At 45.2% G+C, this 18,229-nt stretch overlaps 2 protein-coding genes across 8 annotated transcripts in view; both read left to right on the top strand.

Moving 5' to 3' along the window:
- The window catches only part of NANS (N-acetylneuraminate synthase), a 173,061-nt gene that overhangs the window by 76,924 nt on the left and 77,908 nt on the right, over positions 1–18,229 (top strand). The window lies entirely within an intron of this gene.
- The window catches only part of GNE (glucosamine (UDP-N-acetyl)-2-epimerase/N-acetylmannosamine kinase), a 37,738-nt gene continuing 22,978 nt past the window's right edge, over positions 3,470–18,229 (top strand). For 2 of the 6 annotated variants that reach the window (XR_014542991.1, XM_083593193.1), the window contains exon 1: positions 3,470–3,654. Coding sequence is in view for 1 of the 6 variants with exons in the window: in XM_083593193.1 (XP_083449319.1) it covers positions 3,601–3,654 (54 nt within the window). In the remaining 5 variants the exon portion in view is untranslated. Of the gene's footprint in view, positions 3,655–14,456; positions 14,796–16,200; positions 16,435–18,229 lie in introns of those variants that run through there. The other 4 variants (XR_014542992.1, XM_083593194.1, XM_083593195.1 and 1 more) reach the window with 3 other exon arrangements.

The raw sequence follows: 18,229 nt of genomic DNA, 5'->3' as shown, positions 1-18,229 counted from the left end.
AAGAAACATAGAAAAATACATAAAATAAAAAAGGAAGAATAAAAACAAATCCATTTTTGTAACTGTAAAATTAATGAATGTTAAAAATGATGTTGGATTGAAAATAAGTGGCATTAGCAACAAAGTTAACAAGAGTATGCAAAATTGAATTGAAAATGGATGAAAATATAGAGTTATAATATGCTAAGATATAGAGTTAAGATAAACGAAAGAGGGTAAGGTTTGCTGATTTGATTATTTAAATGGAGATACAAAAAGGGGAGGTGTGAGGAGGCCAAGGAAATAAGATAATTTGCTTGTTCTTTAAATGAAATATTCTTGGGGAGCCGGTCTGTGGCCAGTAAATTCTGCAGCTTTTCTGCCTTGTCATGAAACTACAGCTCTGATCATAGCACAGAATTGTTGTTTTTGGTGGGTAGCTCATAGCAGTTTTATGCCGCCTCCTTCCCGGCCTAATGAGTAACCAAGGTAATAACTAGGTTGCGCTAGAACTGCCTTTGTACCACCAAGCACACAGAGGTTCATAGAAATGTGAGCAAGGTCTCAGTTCACCAAAGTCTACAGCTCTTTGTATGTTCTCAAAAGAAGGAGGCACCAACCAGAGCTGATGGCATCCAGAGTATGTCCAGATGAAGGAGTGGAAAGTAAGCAATAATGGCAGATGAATGAATTTTCATCTAGGTCATTCTGGAGTTATTGCCCGGAGCTACTAGAGGAGGCAACTCATTATAGCAGTGGAAGAGCAGCTCTCTGGTGAACTCCCTATGACCTCCAAATAATAAATGACTGCAAGACAGTTTGGGAAAATATTAGTCCCCCACCCCACCCTTGCTACATTGCGCCGGAGACTTCAGAAACCCTTCATCATCGCAATTATTGCAGCCTGGAGGAAGATCTAGAGGCAACTTGAACCAATGCGCTAATACATCTTTGGTGATAAGCCTGAATCTGCAAAGAGCAACTAAATAATAATGACATATTAACAGCGTGACTGAATGTATAGGAGAGAAGCCTTGTAAATCAGTGATCTGATCTTGTAGCACTGAGCTGGCATGATTCCATGCAAGCTCTGATGCTTTGTCCAAATGGGGAACATAATCACAAGCAAGTATGGCAAGGTAGGGTGGTGGGGAGCTATTTTATCCAGGAGCCAGTTTCTTCTAGGATCCATCACTTTCCAGGTTCCCGCAGGATTCCACCGCCAAGAACTGGCAAGCAGGGCCTCTTGGGCAACTGTGCACACACCTTCATGAGAAACCCTGACAGATCAGGGCTACCTTGTCCCAGGTCAGAGGGTGTGTGTATGTCTAAGTGACACACTTTCAGGAGTGATTGTCTTTCCCCTGGGTCATTCTTTGTCTCAGTGACTCTCTGTAGCATATCACAGTGACAGTGAAAACAGGATGAGATGAAATGACAGGGAAATTTCAGTCCTTGAGCCCCAAGGGAAAGGATAGGAGATAGGTCCCAAACTAGGAAACCAGTCCTGTGAGGTAGGGTACTTATCTTGGAGAGAGTGGAGTGTTAGAAATGGGGACTTCGTCATTCCTTTCTCTATGGCTCTTACCTAGCACAGGTGGGCAGTGGTACCCACACACCGCTCTCACTGCCTCACCTACCAGTGTTTTGCTGCACCTTCCACTGTGGCTGAATCCAACACACGGGGATTGTGTTAGCCGCAGTTTACCTTGCAAAAAGGCAGCTTGCACATGGATGCATTTGCACATGAAGATCACATATGCAGCATTCTTCCCCAATCTGTGCCAGCTGGGGCTAAGTTGAAGTCCGAAACACCTGAGGAGCATCAAATTGGGAAACGTTGACCTAGAGTGAAACCTTTATCTAGAGATGAACTCTAGAGCAAGGGTCACCAATGTGGTGTCTGTGGGGAAAATGTGTGTGTGTGTGTGTAAAAGAGAGATAAACTGGGCTCTCAAAAGAGAGACAATGCACACAAAGATACAAGTTGGAGCCAATAAAACAGACCCTCTTGAAAGTAAGTATTTTTTCATGAGTTTCTCTCTCCTTGTCTGACCACCATCAAATCACAGATAACATCTATCTGTCTCTACTGTATTAACCAAACAGTAAAAACCACACATCTTAGTGCTTTCCAACTCTGCTATGGTACAAAGACATTGATCCCAAGCACTGGTCTTTATTAATCCTCTCTTTTAAAATACAAACTACCATCAAATCATAGGTCAAAACATATGCTTTTTTGTGCAGTACATCAGTGTAGGCTTTACTTTGCTGACGTTTTGGGGGGATGAACGCTCCATCAAATCGTGGCAATTTAACAGGATCTGTCCTAATTCTGCTAGATCTGACTTTTACCTAGGCCCCTTGGAAAAGGTGTATGTGTGTGTGCTGATATTATTATTATTATTTGTACCTTTAGTTTTAGATCTTATTGTGATTTGTGTGGAAATTGTTCAGTTTGGTCATGTACTTTTGGTGTGTTTTATTTATTGTTTATGACTTCTTTTGCAATTATGAAAATCTTCTCATGTTGTAAGCTGCCTCGAACATGATTTTAACTATGGAAAGGCAGCATACAAATAAATCATTGATGTTGATGAACCTTGAACAGTAGGCCAGATTATTCTGCCATTGCCGATGGGAGGCCAGGAGACATTTGCCTAAGGCCAGCTAACGGATTTTGAAAATGGGTGAACAGGGAGAGTTTCCTAGCTCACCCCTTCATGCATGGTAAGGTAAAGGTAAAGGGACCCCTGACCATTAGGTCCAGTCATGACCGACTCTGGGGCTCATCTCGCTTTATTGGCTTTATTGGCTGAGGGAGCCAGTGCACAGCTTCCGGGTCATGTGGCCAGCATGACTAAGCTGCTTCTGGCGAACCAGAGCAGCGCACGGAAACGCCGTTTACCTTCCCACCGGAGCAGTACCTATTTATCTCCTTGCACTTTGACATGCTTTCAAACTGCTAGGTTGGCAGGAGCAGGGACCGAGCAACGGGAGCTCACCTCGTCGTGGGGATTCGAACCGCTGACCTTCTGATCAGCAAGTCCTAGGCTCTGTTGTTTAACCCACAGCGCTACCCGCGTGGTGGCACCCCATTATTACGGGTATAGCGACCTTCCTAAGTGACTGAACTCTCCCAGGAAGTTCTGAGTTGGATTCTAGTTTCTGCCATGGGCTATATGTGACAGCAGCATCTCCCCTCTCCGATATGGGGCTATGGCTAATGGCAGCCTTCACTGCAGGGTTGTTGTAAAGGTCTTGTCATGTAAAGCGCCTTTGCGCTTAAAAGGGGGCCTCTGTGCTTCAAGATGGAGACTGGCAAAGGTAATAGGAAGACTCAGAAACAATTCCATTGGCTGCTTTTAGGGGAATAGGAAAACTCTTATGTTTTCATCTGGAAAAGAGGCTCAGCTGACATCCTGGTTGCTACGAAGGAAGGAGCAAGCATATGAATGAGTCAGATCTCTCTCTCTCTGAATGACTTTCGAAGGGGGCAGGGCTTCAAGTGGAGAATGGAATTCAGGTGCCCATCAGAGCATCTCCCGGGGAAAGCCAAGAGTTGCTTCGCCCGCTAGAGCAGCAGGAGGACGCCCAGAAGCTGAGATCCTCTACAGGATGGGGAGCAACGTGCGCCTTCGCCGGGAGCAGCAGATCCCCCTCGGTCCCCATGTAAGCGAGATCTCGACAGAGAGCCTTTTGTTTCCGGAACTGCGGGCGGGAGGAGTGGGGGGAGACAGACACAGAGAGCGCGCCTTTGGAAGGCAATGGAGAAAGCGAAAGGAATTGTTGCGACGAATGGGGGACGTGGGGGAGGCGTTTTTATGTGTATGTGGGGGGGGTCCGCTTCCATCCTCGCCTTTTGTGCCTTAAGCCACCCGCACCTTTGTAGGATAGGGACCCCGCACAGCTCAGAACAGAATCGGACCGATGCATGGATACAAAACCCACAGAGATGGGTCTCTCTCCCACCTACAATTGATGCACCGAGTCCGCTTCTGCTCTGCATTTCATCCGGGCAAGGGGGGAGATCCGTTCTCCGGCGACGGAGAAATGTTATAACTGGCCAGCGATTGCCGTTAGCTCGTTTCCAGACAGAGGGGCAGAGACTGTCTGGAAACGTCTGAGAGACAAGCCCTACTCCTTTTCCACTCCCATTCTGGTCAGATACTCAATAGTAGTAAGTTATTGTTTGGGGGGAGGGTGTTCCCCAGAGTGTAAAGGAAATGCACTCTTCACATGCTCAGGCGCACTCTCATCTCCTGGGAACAGAGAGCTGAGCTGAGCTCAGAGGAACCCTGGTTTAATTTATACACCAGCCTTGCTTAGGAAGTCCGAGGTCGCTTTTAAGAGGGGCTATGAGGAGGGTCCTACATGCAGGCTTAGTTTCAGCCACAAGAGCCTTCCTGGTCCTGGGCCACCCCAGTCGCAACCTCTCTCACATCTTGTCAAAACTCCCCACCAAGAGCTTGTAGATGCAAGTCTTGATATACTAAAGCACTTTCTAATCTGAGTTGTGCCACGATTGCTACCCTTACTCTAAGGCAGCTATGCTGCTATCCCTGCTGTGTTCTAGTTTGTGGCAGTGTGTATTGAGGCTGCAACTCTGAAACGGAGCCCCACAGAACCTAACAGGACTTCCTTCTGATACAGATACATATAGGGTTGCACAGCAAGAGTTTGAAATCCCTGCAGCAGTTATTTTAAAAGCAATTATCTGAGACCTAAAGCTTGCAGTGCTTTGTGTCTTCAGAAATGTGCAGCAGGAAGTTTGGGGGGAGTGCCTGTTGTTTTATTGCAAGATGTTTCCTCTGGAAGTCTTTGCGTGGGAATGAGGTACATGTTTCATGTCATCAAGTCCAGTATTCTTTCATATAAATACTCAGAAATAAGAAGTTTTCTTGGGAGAAAGCCCTGATGAAAATTGCATAGAATTAGAGCACTTAACGGGACACGGGTGGCGCTGTGGGTTAAACCACAGAGCCTAGGACTTGCCGATCAGAAGGTCGGCGGTTCGAATCCCCGCAACGGGGTGAGCTCCCGTTGCTCGGTCCCTGCTCCTGCCAACCTAGCAGTTCGAAAGCACATCAAAGTGCAAGTAGATAAATAGGTACTGCTCCGGCGGGAAGGTAAACAGCGTTTCTGTGCGCTGCTCTGGTTCACATGACCTGGAAGCTGTCTTCGGACAAACGCCGGCTCCCTCGGCCAATAAAGCGAGATGAGCGCCACAACCCCAGAGTCGGCCACAACTGGACCTTATGGACAGGGGCCCCTTTACCTTTACCTAGAGTACTTAACAGACTTTTTTTAAAAATGTGTGCATTACAGGTTCACACACTCATTGAAAGGCTGGAATAGCATCTATATGTGTACCTGTGAGATTGTCTTCAAAGAATGACAAATGTTTGTGCACAATGAGCAAACTCCCTGCCGTGTGTTTGAGGAGACAGCTTGTGTACTGCAAAGAGATGTGTGTACATCCTTTGCATTGCACCCCTCTGATCTTGGGGGTATAGCTCTTCCATCAAGTATTAAGCAACCATGTAAAGCACAGCATGAATAGTACAGGAGCTTGATTAAAATTGTACAAGTTAAACTGAAGTAACTGTTGCTGTGAACACAGGATGGTCTTCAACCATGTGATCCCTGCTCTGGAGAATTGGAGGAATTCCCAGAGCAGATTTAGGAGGCACACAGGGAAAGGAAAGCACAGAAAAGTCCCATTGCACAAGTGGAACTTGTTCTGCCCAGGCAAGTGCATAGGACTGCATCAAATACAACCCATAACGTCCCAGGTGTCTTGCTTTGGAAATCAAACTGTTGAGAAAAATCTTAGCCAACATAGCTGAGATTATGAATTTATAGAGGATTGATATGGGAAGTGATTAAACGTGCTCATCATGGGGCAAAGTGACCTATTGACTTCTATATATGCATATATAGTAATTGCTACATGGATTCTTGGATCTTAATAGTACACACAACATAAAAACAAGCCTCACTTATGTTCTGGATCAGGGTTGCTAAGCTGGACAGAAAGAAAGCTTCTTTTGTGGTGGGAACCCACAATTTGCAACCATGAAAACTGGATTTTTAAAATGTATTTGCTGATAAACCTGACCAGGTTGCCGTGAGATGTGTAGAGGGAACAAATGCAGCATTGATGCAAGTGGAAGACAATGCCTTAGGTTTACTTTGCAAAAATGGGAAGTGACTCAGTTTTTACAGGTGTTGCACTTCTTATAATGCAATCCTAAACTCAGCTGAACTCAGGTAGAAGTTTCTGAGTGAGATTGAACAGCATGCTTCTTGGAGCCATAGGGAAGATAGGGGGCAGGGGGCGCAGCAGGTGTGTCTGCCAAAAAATAAATTAGTTCTGCCCTGCCCTCACAGCATTATTTATTTATTTACTACATATAAAACAGAGTTCCTTCCCCTTTAGAAACCATTGCACCCTTTTTCTTAAAAGGTAAAGGTACCCCTGCCCGTGCGGGCCAGTCTTGACAGACTCTAGGGTTGTGCGCTCATCTCACTCTAGAGGCCGGGAGCCAGCGCTGTCCGCAGACACTTCCGGGTCACGTGGCCAGCGTGACAAGCTGCATCTGGTGAGCCAGCGCAGCACACGGAACGCCGTCTTAGCTCTACAAATATTACAAGTCTTGTGCACCCTCACTGGGCAGATTCAGGCTTTTCTGTACTTCTTGTTCCACAAGTTTGCCAAAGCCAAAGCCACTGATTCTGTTATAGGTGACATTTACTGAGAACCCACTGAGTAAAAAAAAGTTTCTTCTTAAGTGGTTTGGGAGACCACTTGCTAGGGATAAGACTGCATGCCAGGGGTGTCCTTAAGATGAAAACCATAAACACAAAAGTAAGTTCAGGCAGTGAGTTCAATGGAACACACTTCTGAACAAGCATGCTTCAGATCACACTGCATATTTTTTTCAAGAACATGCCACGAATTACTTTGGAGATCAAGTCTACCTGGAAGTTAGGCTGTCTAATCTAGAAGCCCTACTCCCAAATCTCAGAAGCATAGTTTTCTGTGGCTGGGTTATTTGTGGAAGAAATGTACACTGCACAGACTTCTAGAAGCACTGTTACACAGCGTGTCCAGCACTCGTGTGTATTTAACATTCAGCTCTGAAAGGGTTTGAACCTTTTGCATGGGATCAGTATGTGCGTTCATTTAAAAATGCGTGTATACCTTTAACTCTCATGCCCCATAAAGAATTAATCACACGAGGAAGTAGAAAAATGTTGGTTTATTACACAGAAATATTAGCAGAGTATGTGGATGCTGCTTCAAACAGGAAGCTTACAATTATGCAGGCAGAAAATAACCATACAGTGCATACACAGCTTGATTCTAAAGGGTGAAGAAGAGTCCTTAAACTAACTCCAAAGTCTGGAGAGGGAGCGCAGCAATGTGCTACAGACAATGTGCACTAAAAATAAATAAAATAAGAGAAGGGGTGGTTATACTGTCCTTGAAGCGTAAAGGAACACAAAGTCAGGGATTAGAGATCTGTGCCTTCTATGAGACTTAAGCTACCTGCTTGGGAGTGAGAGTTGCTCAGTGGGTAGAGCATGAGACTCTTAATCCCAGGGTTGTGGGTTTGAGCTCATGTTGGGCAAAAGATTCCTAAGTTGCAAGGAGTTGGGTTGATGCTTAAAATCACTGAGGTGCAAAGAGGGGGTCTTACTGGAGCTGTCAGTTGACTAAGCATTGAAAATCAAGGGTTTGTTTATACTTCAAAGCTAACTAAACTTTATGATAAGGAGAGGGGGCTTCCTAAGCAAAGAGTGTTAACACCTAAGACATTTGAACCATTGTTTATTCCTGCTGCTTTAGTGAGATTGAAGTAAAAAGGCCTAGTTGAAGAGGAACGTTTTTTGCCTGGCATCTAGATATGTAACAAAGGCACCAGGCGAGCATCCCTGGGGAGAGCATTCCACGAATGGGGAGCCACCACAGAAAAGGCCCCTTCTCATGTTGCTACCCTCCAAACCTCTCATGGTTAGGATTTATCCCTCAAGCGGCTTTGTCAGGAAGAATCCAGGTTCCCCGGCCACATGTCTGGCCATCAGTAGCCAAGGCCAGAGGTAGTCAACATGGTACCCTGCAGAAATTGTGGACTAAAACTTTCATCAGCCCCAGCCAGCATGGCTAATGGTCAAGGATGATACTAGTTGTACTCCAAAACATCTACAGTCATACCTCATGTTGTGTCCGCTTCAGGTTATGGCTTTTCAAGTTGCGTCCCGCGGCAACCCGGAAGTACCAGAACAGTTACTTCCGGGTTTCGCAGCTCACACATGTGCAGAAGCACTAAATCGTGCTGCATGCGTGCGCGCGCAGACGTGGCGCTTCTGGATGTGAATGCTTCGAGTTGTGGATGAGCCTCCGGGATGGATTATGTCCGCAACTTGAGGATCCACTGTAGAGGCACAGTGACTATCCCAGCCTAGGGTATCAAAATGTTGAAAGCTAACCCTGTGCTTGCTTAATCATATAAAGACTTAGGCAAAATTGATTTATTGTTGTGGTAATTTGATTCTTGGAGATTTTATTATGTATTATATAAGTTTATGCTGTGTTCTGCTCTGGGATTGCTTTTAATGGATAGCAGCTTCTAAGTTACCTAAGCAAATAAATAAGCAGACAATAAGCAGAAACATGAACACAACCAAACCACAGCAAAGATGACTGCAGAATCACTTTTACATGTACATTGAGGCCTAAAATAAGCGGATAAGCAGAAAAAGAAACATAACCAAAACCACAGCAATCATATACTGAACAGTTTTGTATTAATCGATCAATAAGACTGCATTAGCGAGACTAATACATAACTGAAAAGCAAAGCATGTAGAGTTGTCTTTGATGTAAAAGTTATATTAAATAACATAAAAACAATTCCAGTTACAAATATCTGCAGGAATAGAGATAATGTGTAACAAAAGTACTTGGAATCCTCGCCTCAAGTCTCCTACATCCTAGATTAAAGATCGCCACCTCACATACTGTTATATTCATTTTATTGACTTAGGGAAGAGATAAACTACTTGCTGACTTGGTGGGAGAAATTGAGCAGATTTAATGGCTGATATAATCAACTGCTGGGGTTTTGTAACATCACAATTTTAAAGTAAAGCTCTAATTGCTGGGGAAATGTCTTTCTGACTCTATATAAAAACGTTCACCTGAATTGGCTCTGGTGGAATTACACTGGACAGTAGCAAAGCCTCATCTCCAAGCCTGAACTACTGCCAAACCCATGCAGAGAATGTGTGTGGTAATTTCAAATGGGAAAATGATCAGAAGACATCCTGCCCCAGCTTTTGTTGCTCCCGGCTACATGATTACTATTGTATCTCAAAGGGCTACATAAGCCATTGTTTAGTGTTATGGGGGAAAACAATAACAACACTCCCTTCGTTCCTCGTCCCCACCCCCATGCCAATATTAAATACTTGTGATTCCAGTTTGTGGCACACCAGTTTTGCCATTTCACCCAAATCTTGCAAACTAGGGTTACAAATTATGTTGAAATTATATTTTGCAATTCTTGTTTGAATGAAGTGGCAGAACTGTGGCTGGTTGGAAACCTGGAACAGAAATTGCTACTCTTGATGAGTGTGGTAGGAGGAGAGATTATGAACCTGAGCTCATTCATGCTTGTTTGTTTCTACTTAGCCATAGTTTGGTACAGTCGTACCTTGGAAGTCGAACGGAATCCATTCTGGAAGTCCGTTCAACTTCCAGAACGTTTGGAAACCAAAGTGCGGCTTCTGATTGGCTGCAGGAAGTTCCTGCAGCCAATTGGAAGCCGTGGAAGCCCCATTGGACGTTTGGCTTCCAAAAATAGTTCACAAACTGGAATAGTCACTTCTGGGTTTGCGGCGTTTGGGAGCCAAAACATCCAAGTACCAAGGTGTTCGGGATCCAAGGCACAACTGCTTTAACTCCTGAAAAACATCGTAGTAGCAATAACATTCCCTATAGTTAGCCTTAAGCCAGAGTTTGATGCTGGCTTTGAAATATACTTTAGGGATATATATTCTATCCTTCAACAAAGAAAAGAGAACAAAACCAAAAACAGTTTAAAATCTGTGTTTTTAAAAGAGCAGCATAAAAGTATTCAGCAGAAATTAGATTGAAAAGCCTGATTATTATTATTGTTTTAAAAAAGATGCTGAAACTGCATCAGAGTATGAATTGGGTGAGTCTCCCTGGTACTGTAAGAGCATGCATGCCGCAGTCAGAGTGCCACCACAGAGAAGGCCCTTCCCATGGGAGCCACTCACAGACTAGCAGGAACACCCAAAAGAAGGTATTCTGAGGAATATCTTGATGTAAAGGCAAGCACACTGCAAGCTGACCTTCAAAGCTTGGTTAAAGGTAACTGTGATTGTACAAGGCCACCCCTGCCTTCAAGCAAAGGATGCTGTGTGCTAGGGAATAGTTTGCCATTCTGTCACTGAAGTCAGACTGTTGTTATCTTAATCTGCAGTTCCTTGAGTGAAGTGTATTTTAAGAAGCGATAATAGGAGAGGAAGTGTTTCAGTCTGGCAGGGGCACTTCTTTCTATAGTTATTTCTAGTTTGCAGAACTCTCAGGATGCAGGCCTATACATATTTATCTGAGAGATAAGGCACTTTGAGCTTCTGTAATCATGCATAGGATTGGCGCAATAAGCACATATGATGATTCATTCATTTTGTAAAAGCACCGAGTGGTGTATTCAATGCTTCTAGAGCATCCCCAAATCTTGCATATGAATAATGCTGAAGCAGGAACGTTAACCGTATCTGCCTTAAAAAATACATTTGCAAATCCATTATATTACAGAACGTTTACCCACCTAATCTGAGTCTGAAGCAACATGAACAGTGTACCAGAATTTTTACTGGCATGGTGTCGAGCCTGAGGGAAAATATATTTGTCAGGAAAGTTTTGCATTTATACATACAATCAGCATTTTGGACTTTAGTCATAATTTGAAAAGCAGTAAAGTTCACACAGGGCATACTGCATAATACCTCCTCCCTGTGGATCACAAATACCTCCCCCCCCCCCCGGATTTAAAGCAGGGACAATAGCATGGAGGAAAGGGTTAATAAGACCCCCCCATTCCACTCAAATTATCAAACAACCACCTCTTTCTCTTGGCTGCATCTACACCATAAAAAGCAATAGCAGATTGCCAGATCAATAGCAGATCTTCTGGCAAAATGCATAGCTTAACTGTCATTTGTGCAAATTATTCAAGTATGGTCTTTGTAGGCAAACATGCACCTCTGGGCACCACACTGCTAATGCCTTGCATAAATGCATAACACTTTTGTGAATGGTGATTACAAAAAATATTCCAACTACCTATGTTTTATAGAGAAATTAGCAAGAAAAATATACGTATCTCAACAGTTATCCATGTCCTGCACTCACAGAAAGGATTCATGTGAGTCTGTTGCTCCAAATGTAGCATGCAAGGAGTGTGCAACATTATTCACATGGGAAATGCTCCTCTGTAAGCTACAACACTGTGTTTAACTGCTGTTTAGGTACCTGGAATTTAAATTCACTGGCTGACCTTTTGACCATGTGTAAATTGCACCATTTATCCATTTGCCCTTGTGCACTGAATTAATATTTAACAAGAACTGTTCCTTTCTAAAACCTAAAGAGATAACCAAGCTATATTAAGCACCTTATCATAGGCTCTCCCTTTCTCTTGAAATATACCTATTGCATATAGACAATAAGGAAATAAACACCCTAATTTTATTATCAATATCTACAGGGCAGCTCCAAAGTGTATTCTGAAATAAGGCTATCACCACAAAGCATTATGCTTCCTGTCCCATATGGCACCAGGCCTTTTTCCGGTCCCATCTTGCCAGTTTATACTCTTTCTCTTCTTGACCTTTTAGTAAACCCCTGGAGGAATTTTATTTATTTTCTCTGGAAAATGAATTCCCTACGTACAGGTAGACAAATTACGATCACTAGGAACATCTATAGTCACTGACTGCCCAACCTTATGCAAGTTCTTTCAATAGTAAATCCAACCAAGGCAACAGCCCTTTGCACCCTTACTAGCAGAGCTGCCTAAATACTTTTTATTTATTTCGAGCGTCTCCAGCTTTCCAGCTTGCTGCCTCGTTTCTCTGTCACGCCACTCTCCCTCATACCTATGTGCTAAACAGTGTTAGAAACTGAGATATGAAAGCTTAGGAGCTAAATGGCACCTTAAACCTAGGTTATGGGTGCAACAATGGAATGTCCAGGCGCGCTTTTTTATAACAAGAATACAAAGCTGAAAATGAAGGAACTGCAGCTAAAATATTATGTTCATTTCTCACATGGTCTAGTCCTTCCCATGCCCACCCACCCCCTAATATTCTTAAGAGGGTCTCTTCTCCAGTCTTCAGAGATTAGCTGGGAGTGGGGAGGCAGAAAAAAGTCCTTTCTTTCCACTCTGTAGTTTTAATCTGAAATCTTAGGCCCAGAGCTCAGAAACTGCTCACACTAATGAAATTCCCTGTCGCAAAATGCGCAAAGAACAATGGGAGTTTCGAACACTGACACTAAACTCTGGCTTTATGTTTGTTGAGGGAGGGCCCCCCATTCATTTCTCATCTTGCACCAAACCCCTTCATCTTTTGTTCTCTTAATGGCCGGTCACCCAGGCAATCACAGGAAGCTAGCCTGGCTTAATTACCTTTTAACACTTGCTGGATCCAGGGATTACTGTATAGGGGTCTGGCACCCACAAACTCATAACGCTATGTTGGGTTTTTGTAAATGGCATTGAGTTGCCCTGGCAAGGAAAAGTGACTAATAAAGATAACAAATAATAATAATCAGGGGTGTTTTTTGAGCAGGAAATCAGAGGAACGGAGTTCCCTTACGTTTTTTAATATATTTTTTTTGGTTGGGTGGGGTGGGGTGCTGGAACCAATATATACCCAATGCCTGAGCCAAAAATCCACCTATAACTGTAATCAATAAAGTTGTGGCCGTTTCTAATCCAGACCATTGTCTGCTTGAGTTTATTAACCACAGCTTACATTTCAGGGGTGCCAACTTGTCCAAAGAAATTGAGGGGGGGCAGGTGGGCGGTAAGCCCCACCCTGCATAATCGATCACATGATGGGGTGCGCACACACTACAGTATTTGAATGGCAATGCCCATCAACTTTGTGGGGTCCAGGCTCTTCAAATATTTTATGAGGGGCGCAAAGACGCCATGGACCCTAGGAGTTGGCTCCGAGCATAGCTGTCAACCGTCCCTTATTTGGCAGGAAACTCCCTTATCCCAGCGCCGTGTCCTGCTGCTGTCCCGGATTGATGATGTCCCTTAAATTTCCCGGGTTTCATGCTCGCCCGGCTCTGAGGGGAGCAGCGTCTCGGGGTCCTCCGCAGAGAGAGAGCGCGTGCGCATGGGCTGCCGCGTCCCCGTCTCTCCCTTTTCCCCCTCAGGGGCGCGTCGTGAGGAGACGGGTGGCGGCGGGCGGGCGGGCGGGCAGGCAGCCCCTCTCTTGCGAGACTTCCGCCGCGCTGCCAGGGGAAGCCGGAGGCGGCAGCGGCGGCTGAGGAGGCGGCCTGAGGGAGGAGGAAGAGGAGGAGATGCGGAGGGACGCAGAAGGGAGGCGCTTCAGCGGCCGCCGCGGCGCCGCAACCGCCTCATGCTGGGTTCGCGGGCGGCATGGGCGAGAGTCCCTCTTCCTCTCTCTCGGGTGAGGAAGGGCCAATGGAACTCCTCGCGCCAGGACGACGGCATCCCCAACGTGCTGCTTAGCATCCCCTCCAACCAGTGCAGCATCTTAATGTAGTGATTTCCCCCTCTGCACCCCTTTCATAACTCTATTTTTATAAATAATTTGTCTGTCCATAGTTCAAAATTTTACTACAAGTTTTCTGTCACGCCTACCAATCTTTACAATAGCTTTTCAACTAAATGATAAACTTCCCCCATTCTTTATTAAAGAGGTCCTCTTCCTGGTTTCTAATTCTGCCTGTAAGCTTTGCCATCTCGACGTCGTTCATCCGTTTTGTCTGCCCCTCTTCTTTGGTCGGAGTTTGGTCCCTTAGGATCATCTAGTCCAACCCCCTGCAAAACACAGTCAGGGGCAGCCAAAGCAGAATGGCTCCATCAGAGCCGGATTTCTGTATAAACTAAGCCAAAATCCCTTATTTTGGCTGCTGATCCCTTATTTTCGAGGCTGCTGGTCCCTTATTTTCAAATCTGTAAGTTGACAGCTATGGCTCCTAGCCACTGCCAGGGTGTGTTTGTGTGGCACTGCGACTGAACCCAAAATAAAAAAAAGCAAACTTGGTGAATTCCCCCACATTTCTTTCCAGAAAAGCAACAACACTGATAGCAATTAACGACATCAACGATACTAATAATACCCCTTCGTTCCCCACCCCGCGCCTCAGGCAAGTCTTTTCCGAGGGGAAGGAACCCCTTCCCGCCAATTCCATCCTCTCTCTCTGCAAGAAGGCGGCGGCCGCCATGGGCGAGCAGAAGCCGCCTCGGAGGCTGAGGGCGAAAGCGCCTCCTCCCCGGACTGCGGCCGTGCAGGTGCTGCCGTGCTTTTAACGGTGAGCCGGGCCGCGGCCACGCAGGCGCCTCGCTCCCAGCGACGCGGCAGCCCCTCCATCCCCACAGCAACGACGCGCCCATTTTGTTTCGGAAATCGCCTCGCTGGCCCCCAGGCGCCTCCGCGGCAGAAGCTGCCCCGTTAGGCCGCGTGAGGCGGAGCCCAGGCCCGGGGCGGGGGCGCGAAGCGGAAAAACTGAGGTAAATATTTCCCCTCACGGGTTTTCTCTTCAAGCCGGGAAGCGGAGAAGGGGTTGGGAGGCCGCGGCGGCGGGAAGGGCCGGGGCCATCGCCCTCCCTCGCCGCCAAGGAGCAGAGAGACACGTCCTCGGCAAAAGGGGCATTTGCTTTTTTTGAGGGGGGGGGACGCCGTGTGTGTCTCTTCTATTTGGGGAGAAGGTGCCATGCCTGCCTTTCCCAAAAAAAAGAGAGACTTTGCTGCAGCTCCCTCCCCAAGATGCGCCCGAAACAAGCACCCAGATAAGGGGGTAGGGGGGGAACCCACTTGTTTTCGTTTTCCGACTATATAATTTGGTTTCCATTCTGAAGGGGAGCGTGGAGAGTAGCGGGTAAATCGTGGCCGAAGGGATCGCTGCCCTCACATGCCACATGGCAATTGGAGGAGGCTCTCCATCTCCTCCTCCCCTTCCTGCTGCTTGGTGGTTTTAACATTGAGGCTGCAAAAGCCTGGCTGAAGCAGGGTGTTAGTTAACAAATAGCAGCCTTAAAAAAAAAAAAAGATGGTGGTGATGATAATCATCATCTCGCAATGGGTGCTAGAAAGTAGATGCTCTGTGGTTTTAGATTAGCGGTTGGGAGGAAATGGAGGGAAGTGGGTGCCTTGGCATTTGGGGCCCACCTTGTGCCAGAGGCAAGATGTTATCGCTCAGAGAGGCAGCTTCGAAGACCCAGGAAAGAAGGCTGAAATCTGAAGGATTCCCTATTTTGCTTAAACTGTTTTAAATCCTAGTAAATGCTCAGAAAGGTGTTCCCCCAAATGGCAAGACAGGGTTTTTTTTAAAAAAAAATATCAGGGATATGTACCAGAAAAGTGGATCTGTTCCTGGGTAAAATAGGGACAATTCAAACATAAGTATACATATGTATGTATGTAGGTAAAGGTAAAGGTACCCCTGCCCGTACGGGCCAGTCTTGCCAGACTCTAGGGTTGTGCGCCCATCTCACTTAAGAGGCCGGGAGCCAGCGCTGTCCGCAGACACTTCCGGGTCACGTGGCCAGCGTGACAAGCTGCATCTGGCAAGCCAGCGCAGCACACGGAAACGCCGTTTACCTTCCCGCTGGTAAGCGGTCCCTATTTATCTACTTGCCCCCGGGGGTGCTTTAGAACTGCTAGGTTGGCAGGCGCTGGGACCGAACGACGGGAGCGCACCCCGCCGCGGGGATTCGAACCGCCGACCATGCGATTGGCAAGTCCTAGGCGCTGAGGTTTTACCCACAGCGCCACCCGTGTCCCTTATGTATGTATGTATAAATAAGTAAATAAATAAGTATACTGCCCTATACCAGCAGGTCTCAGGGTGGTTCACAAGATAAATATATTTTGATAATGGGTATCAATCACTATAGATTGGTCCCATTTTGAGGGTGTTTGCCTTGAAAGCCACAGGATAAATATTTTAATAGCACCAGTTCAGCTTCAGAATATTGCCATGGCCCCAACATCGTTTAATATTAAATTACTGCATTATTTTTAAGCGTTACAGCAGAGGTGGGGAACCTCTGGCCTGTGGGCCAGTCATGATCTGCCGAGAGTTCCAGTTTGGTCCATGAAGCCATTGTTCAAAATCATGCCAAACTGTCAATCAGCTGGCATCAATAGGTGGGTGACATCAGCTGATGGGTAGGGGTTTGGGGTTCAATTCTGAATTGGCTTCATATGCCAGTTCCCTATGGATTTAACACCTATGGATATAAGTAGCAGGATTTAAGGCCTGCTCATCAGCTGATGGTTTAAAGTGGGATGTGTAGCCTGACTGGGCATGCTGCTGAAATCATGGGCACTTTGCTTCTTCCCTACAGTGACCTAAGCCATGGGCTGGCTGAACATTATATTCAAGCCCAAATTCGTGGTTTGTTTTTCCAAAACGAACTACCTTTAAACCATAGTTTAGTTTAATTATGGTTCACACATCTCTTTAAACCATAGTTCAGTTTAATTATGGTTTAAAGAGATGTGTGGACCAGGCCATTATCTTACTCCCTGCAAATGTTCTTCTGTTTATTGGTTACTAGTGATATTATATTGTTCTATTGAATTAGGCTAACATTATAATGTATATCACATAGAGGCTGCAGCATTAGGTTAGGTTAACATATGCAAAAAAATAATATTAATCTCCAGTGGGTAGAATAACTGTCTATAAATATAAATTAGGTTTGCATTCTGCAAGCATAGGCCTATTTTTCTGGCTGCTTTTGCAAGTGTTCTCCAAATCCAATTGTTTTTTCTCTAGTCCTAATTAATGGACCTAGCTGCATTGAATTACTTTTTTTAGCTGCAAGGGTGCTATAACCTTGAAATGTTATAGCATCTTAGATTGTTTGTGTTGAAATAAAAGTTGAGGGATGTGCATTTTGCCAGGTGTATTTCCTAACTCCATCCCCTTAGGATGTTTTAGCTGTTAGGTCCTTTATCAAACCAGTCCCCCACCCTTTAAAAAGTAATGATTAACTTGGAGAAGAATGGGTTTTTTGTTTGTTTGTTTGTTTGTTTGTCTGTCTGTCTGTTTGTTTGTTTGTTTGCTTGCTTGCTTGCTTGCTTGCTTTAATCACAACTAATATGTTTATGCATATCTGGATTTGTAATCTTCTTTTCCCCTTGTATGTGGGTGACCCTATTTTGCTACATGGTATCACCCACTATTGGAAGGGAATATATTATGCAGAAAACAAATAAACTACTACGTTAAACAAGGCCGTGGATCCTTACCAGAAAGCATTCACAAAAAACCTCCATAAATATGTGACTGAGAAATCCAAGATAAGCATAACATTGGTTGGGTAAATGTTTCAGCTTCTGCCTTCATTGGTAACACAAAACTGTTTAATTTCAAAAGGAACACTTGGAGTCGAGGTTCATCAAATGCTCTGGACAGAGGGAATTCTCAGGAAAGCTTACATAAAAAGAGATATATATGTGCTAGAAATATTTAAAATAGGATTAAAAACACAGAGAACCCTTTATGTATCATCCTTCAAGTTGAAGTCTTCAGGCATTTCAGTTTTCAGTCTGTGTATCTGGGTGTTGTCTCTTGCTTCAGGTCTGTTAGAAATGACTCTTTTTGGTTGGAAGGGAAGGGAGTGGATGCTCTGCCAGCCATAGGGGCAGCACATTTCTCTTCTTGTGCCCTCAACAAGCTCTGAGGAGGACTTTGACACAGTAAAGAGGGCTTAGGGGCAAGGTGACCTTGCCACCCAGTTGCCCCTTTGCTTTTAGAAGGAGGGCAGAGGTGCTGCCTTCTCACTCAGGGCAACAGTAAATAGTCGCTGCAGTGGTGCCCACCAAGTTTGCTGAGTACCAAGGAAAAGGAGACCCATGCTAAAGTGGAGAGTTGTTCTCAAGCTGGCCGCAGCACTTGATGGCAGCTCAGGGGTGCCAAGCAGTTGCACAATTT

This window comes from Podarcis filfolensis (assembly GCF_964270895.1).
Source record: "Podarcis filfolensis genome assembly, chromosome: 17".
NCBI classification, from domain to species: domain Eukaryota; kingdom Metazoa; phylum Chordata; class Lepidosauria; order Squamata; family Lacertidae; genus Podarcis; species Podarcis filfolensis.
Note: the sequence above shows the minus strand (reverse complement) of the source record. Positions and strands in the feature narration are given on the sequence as shown.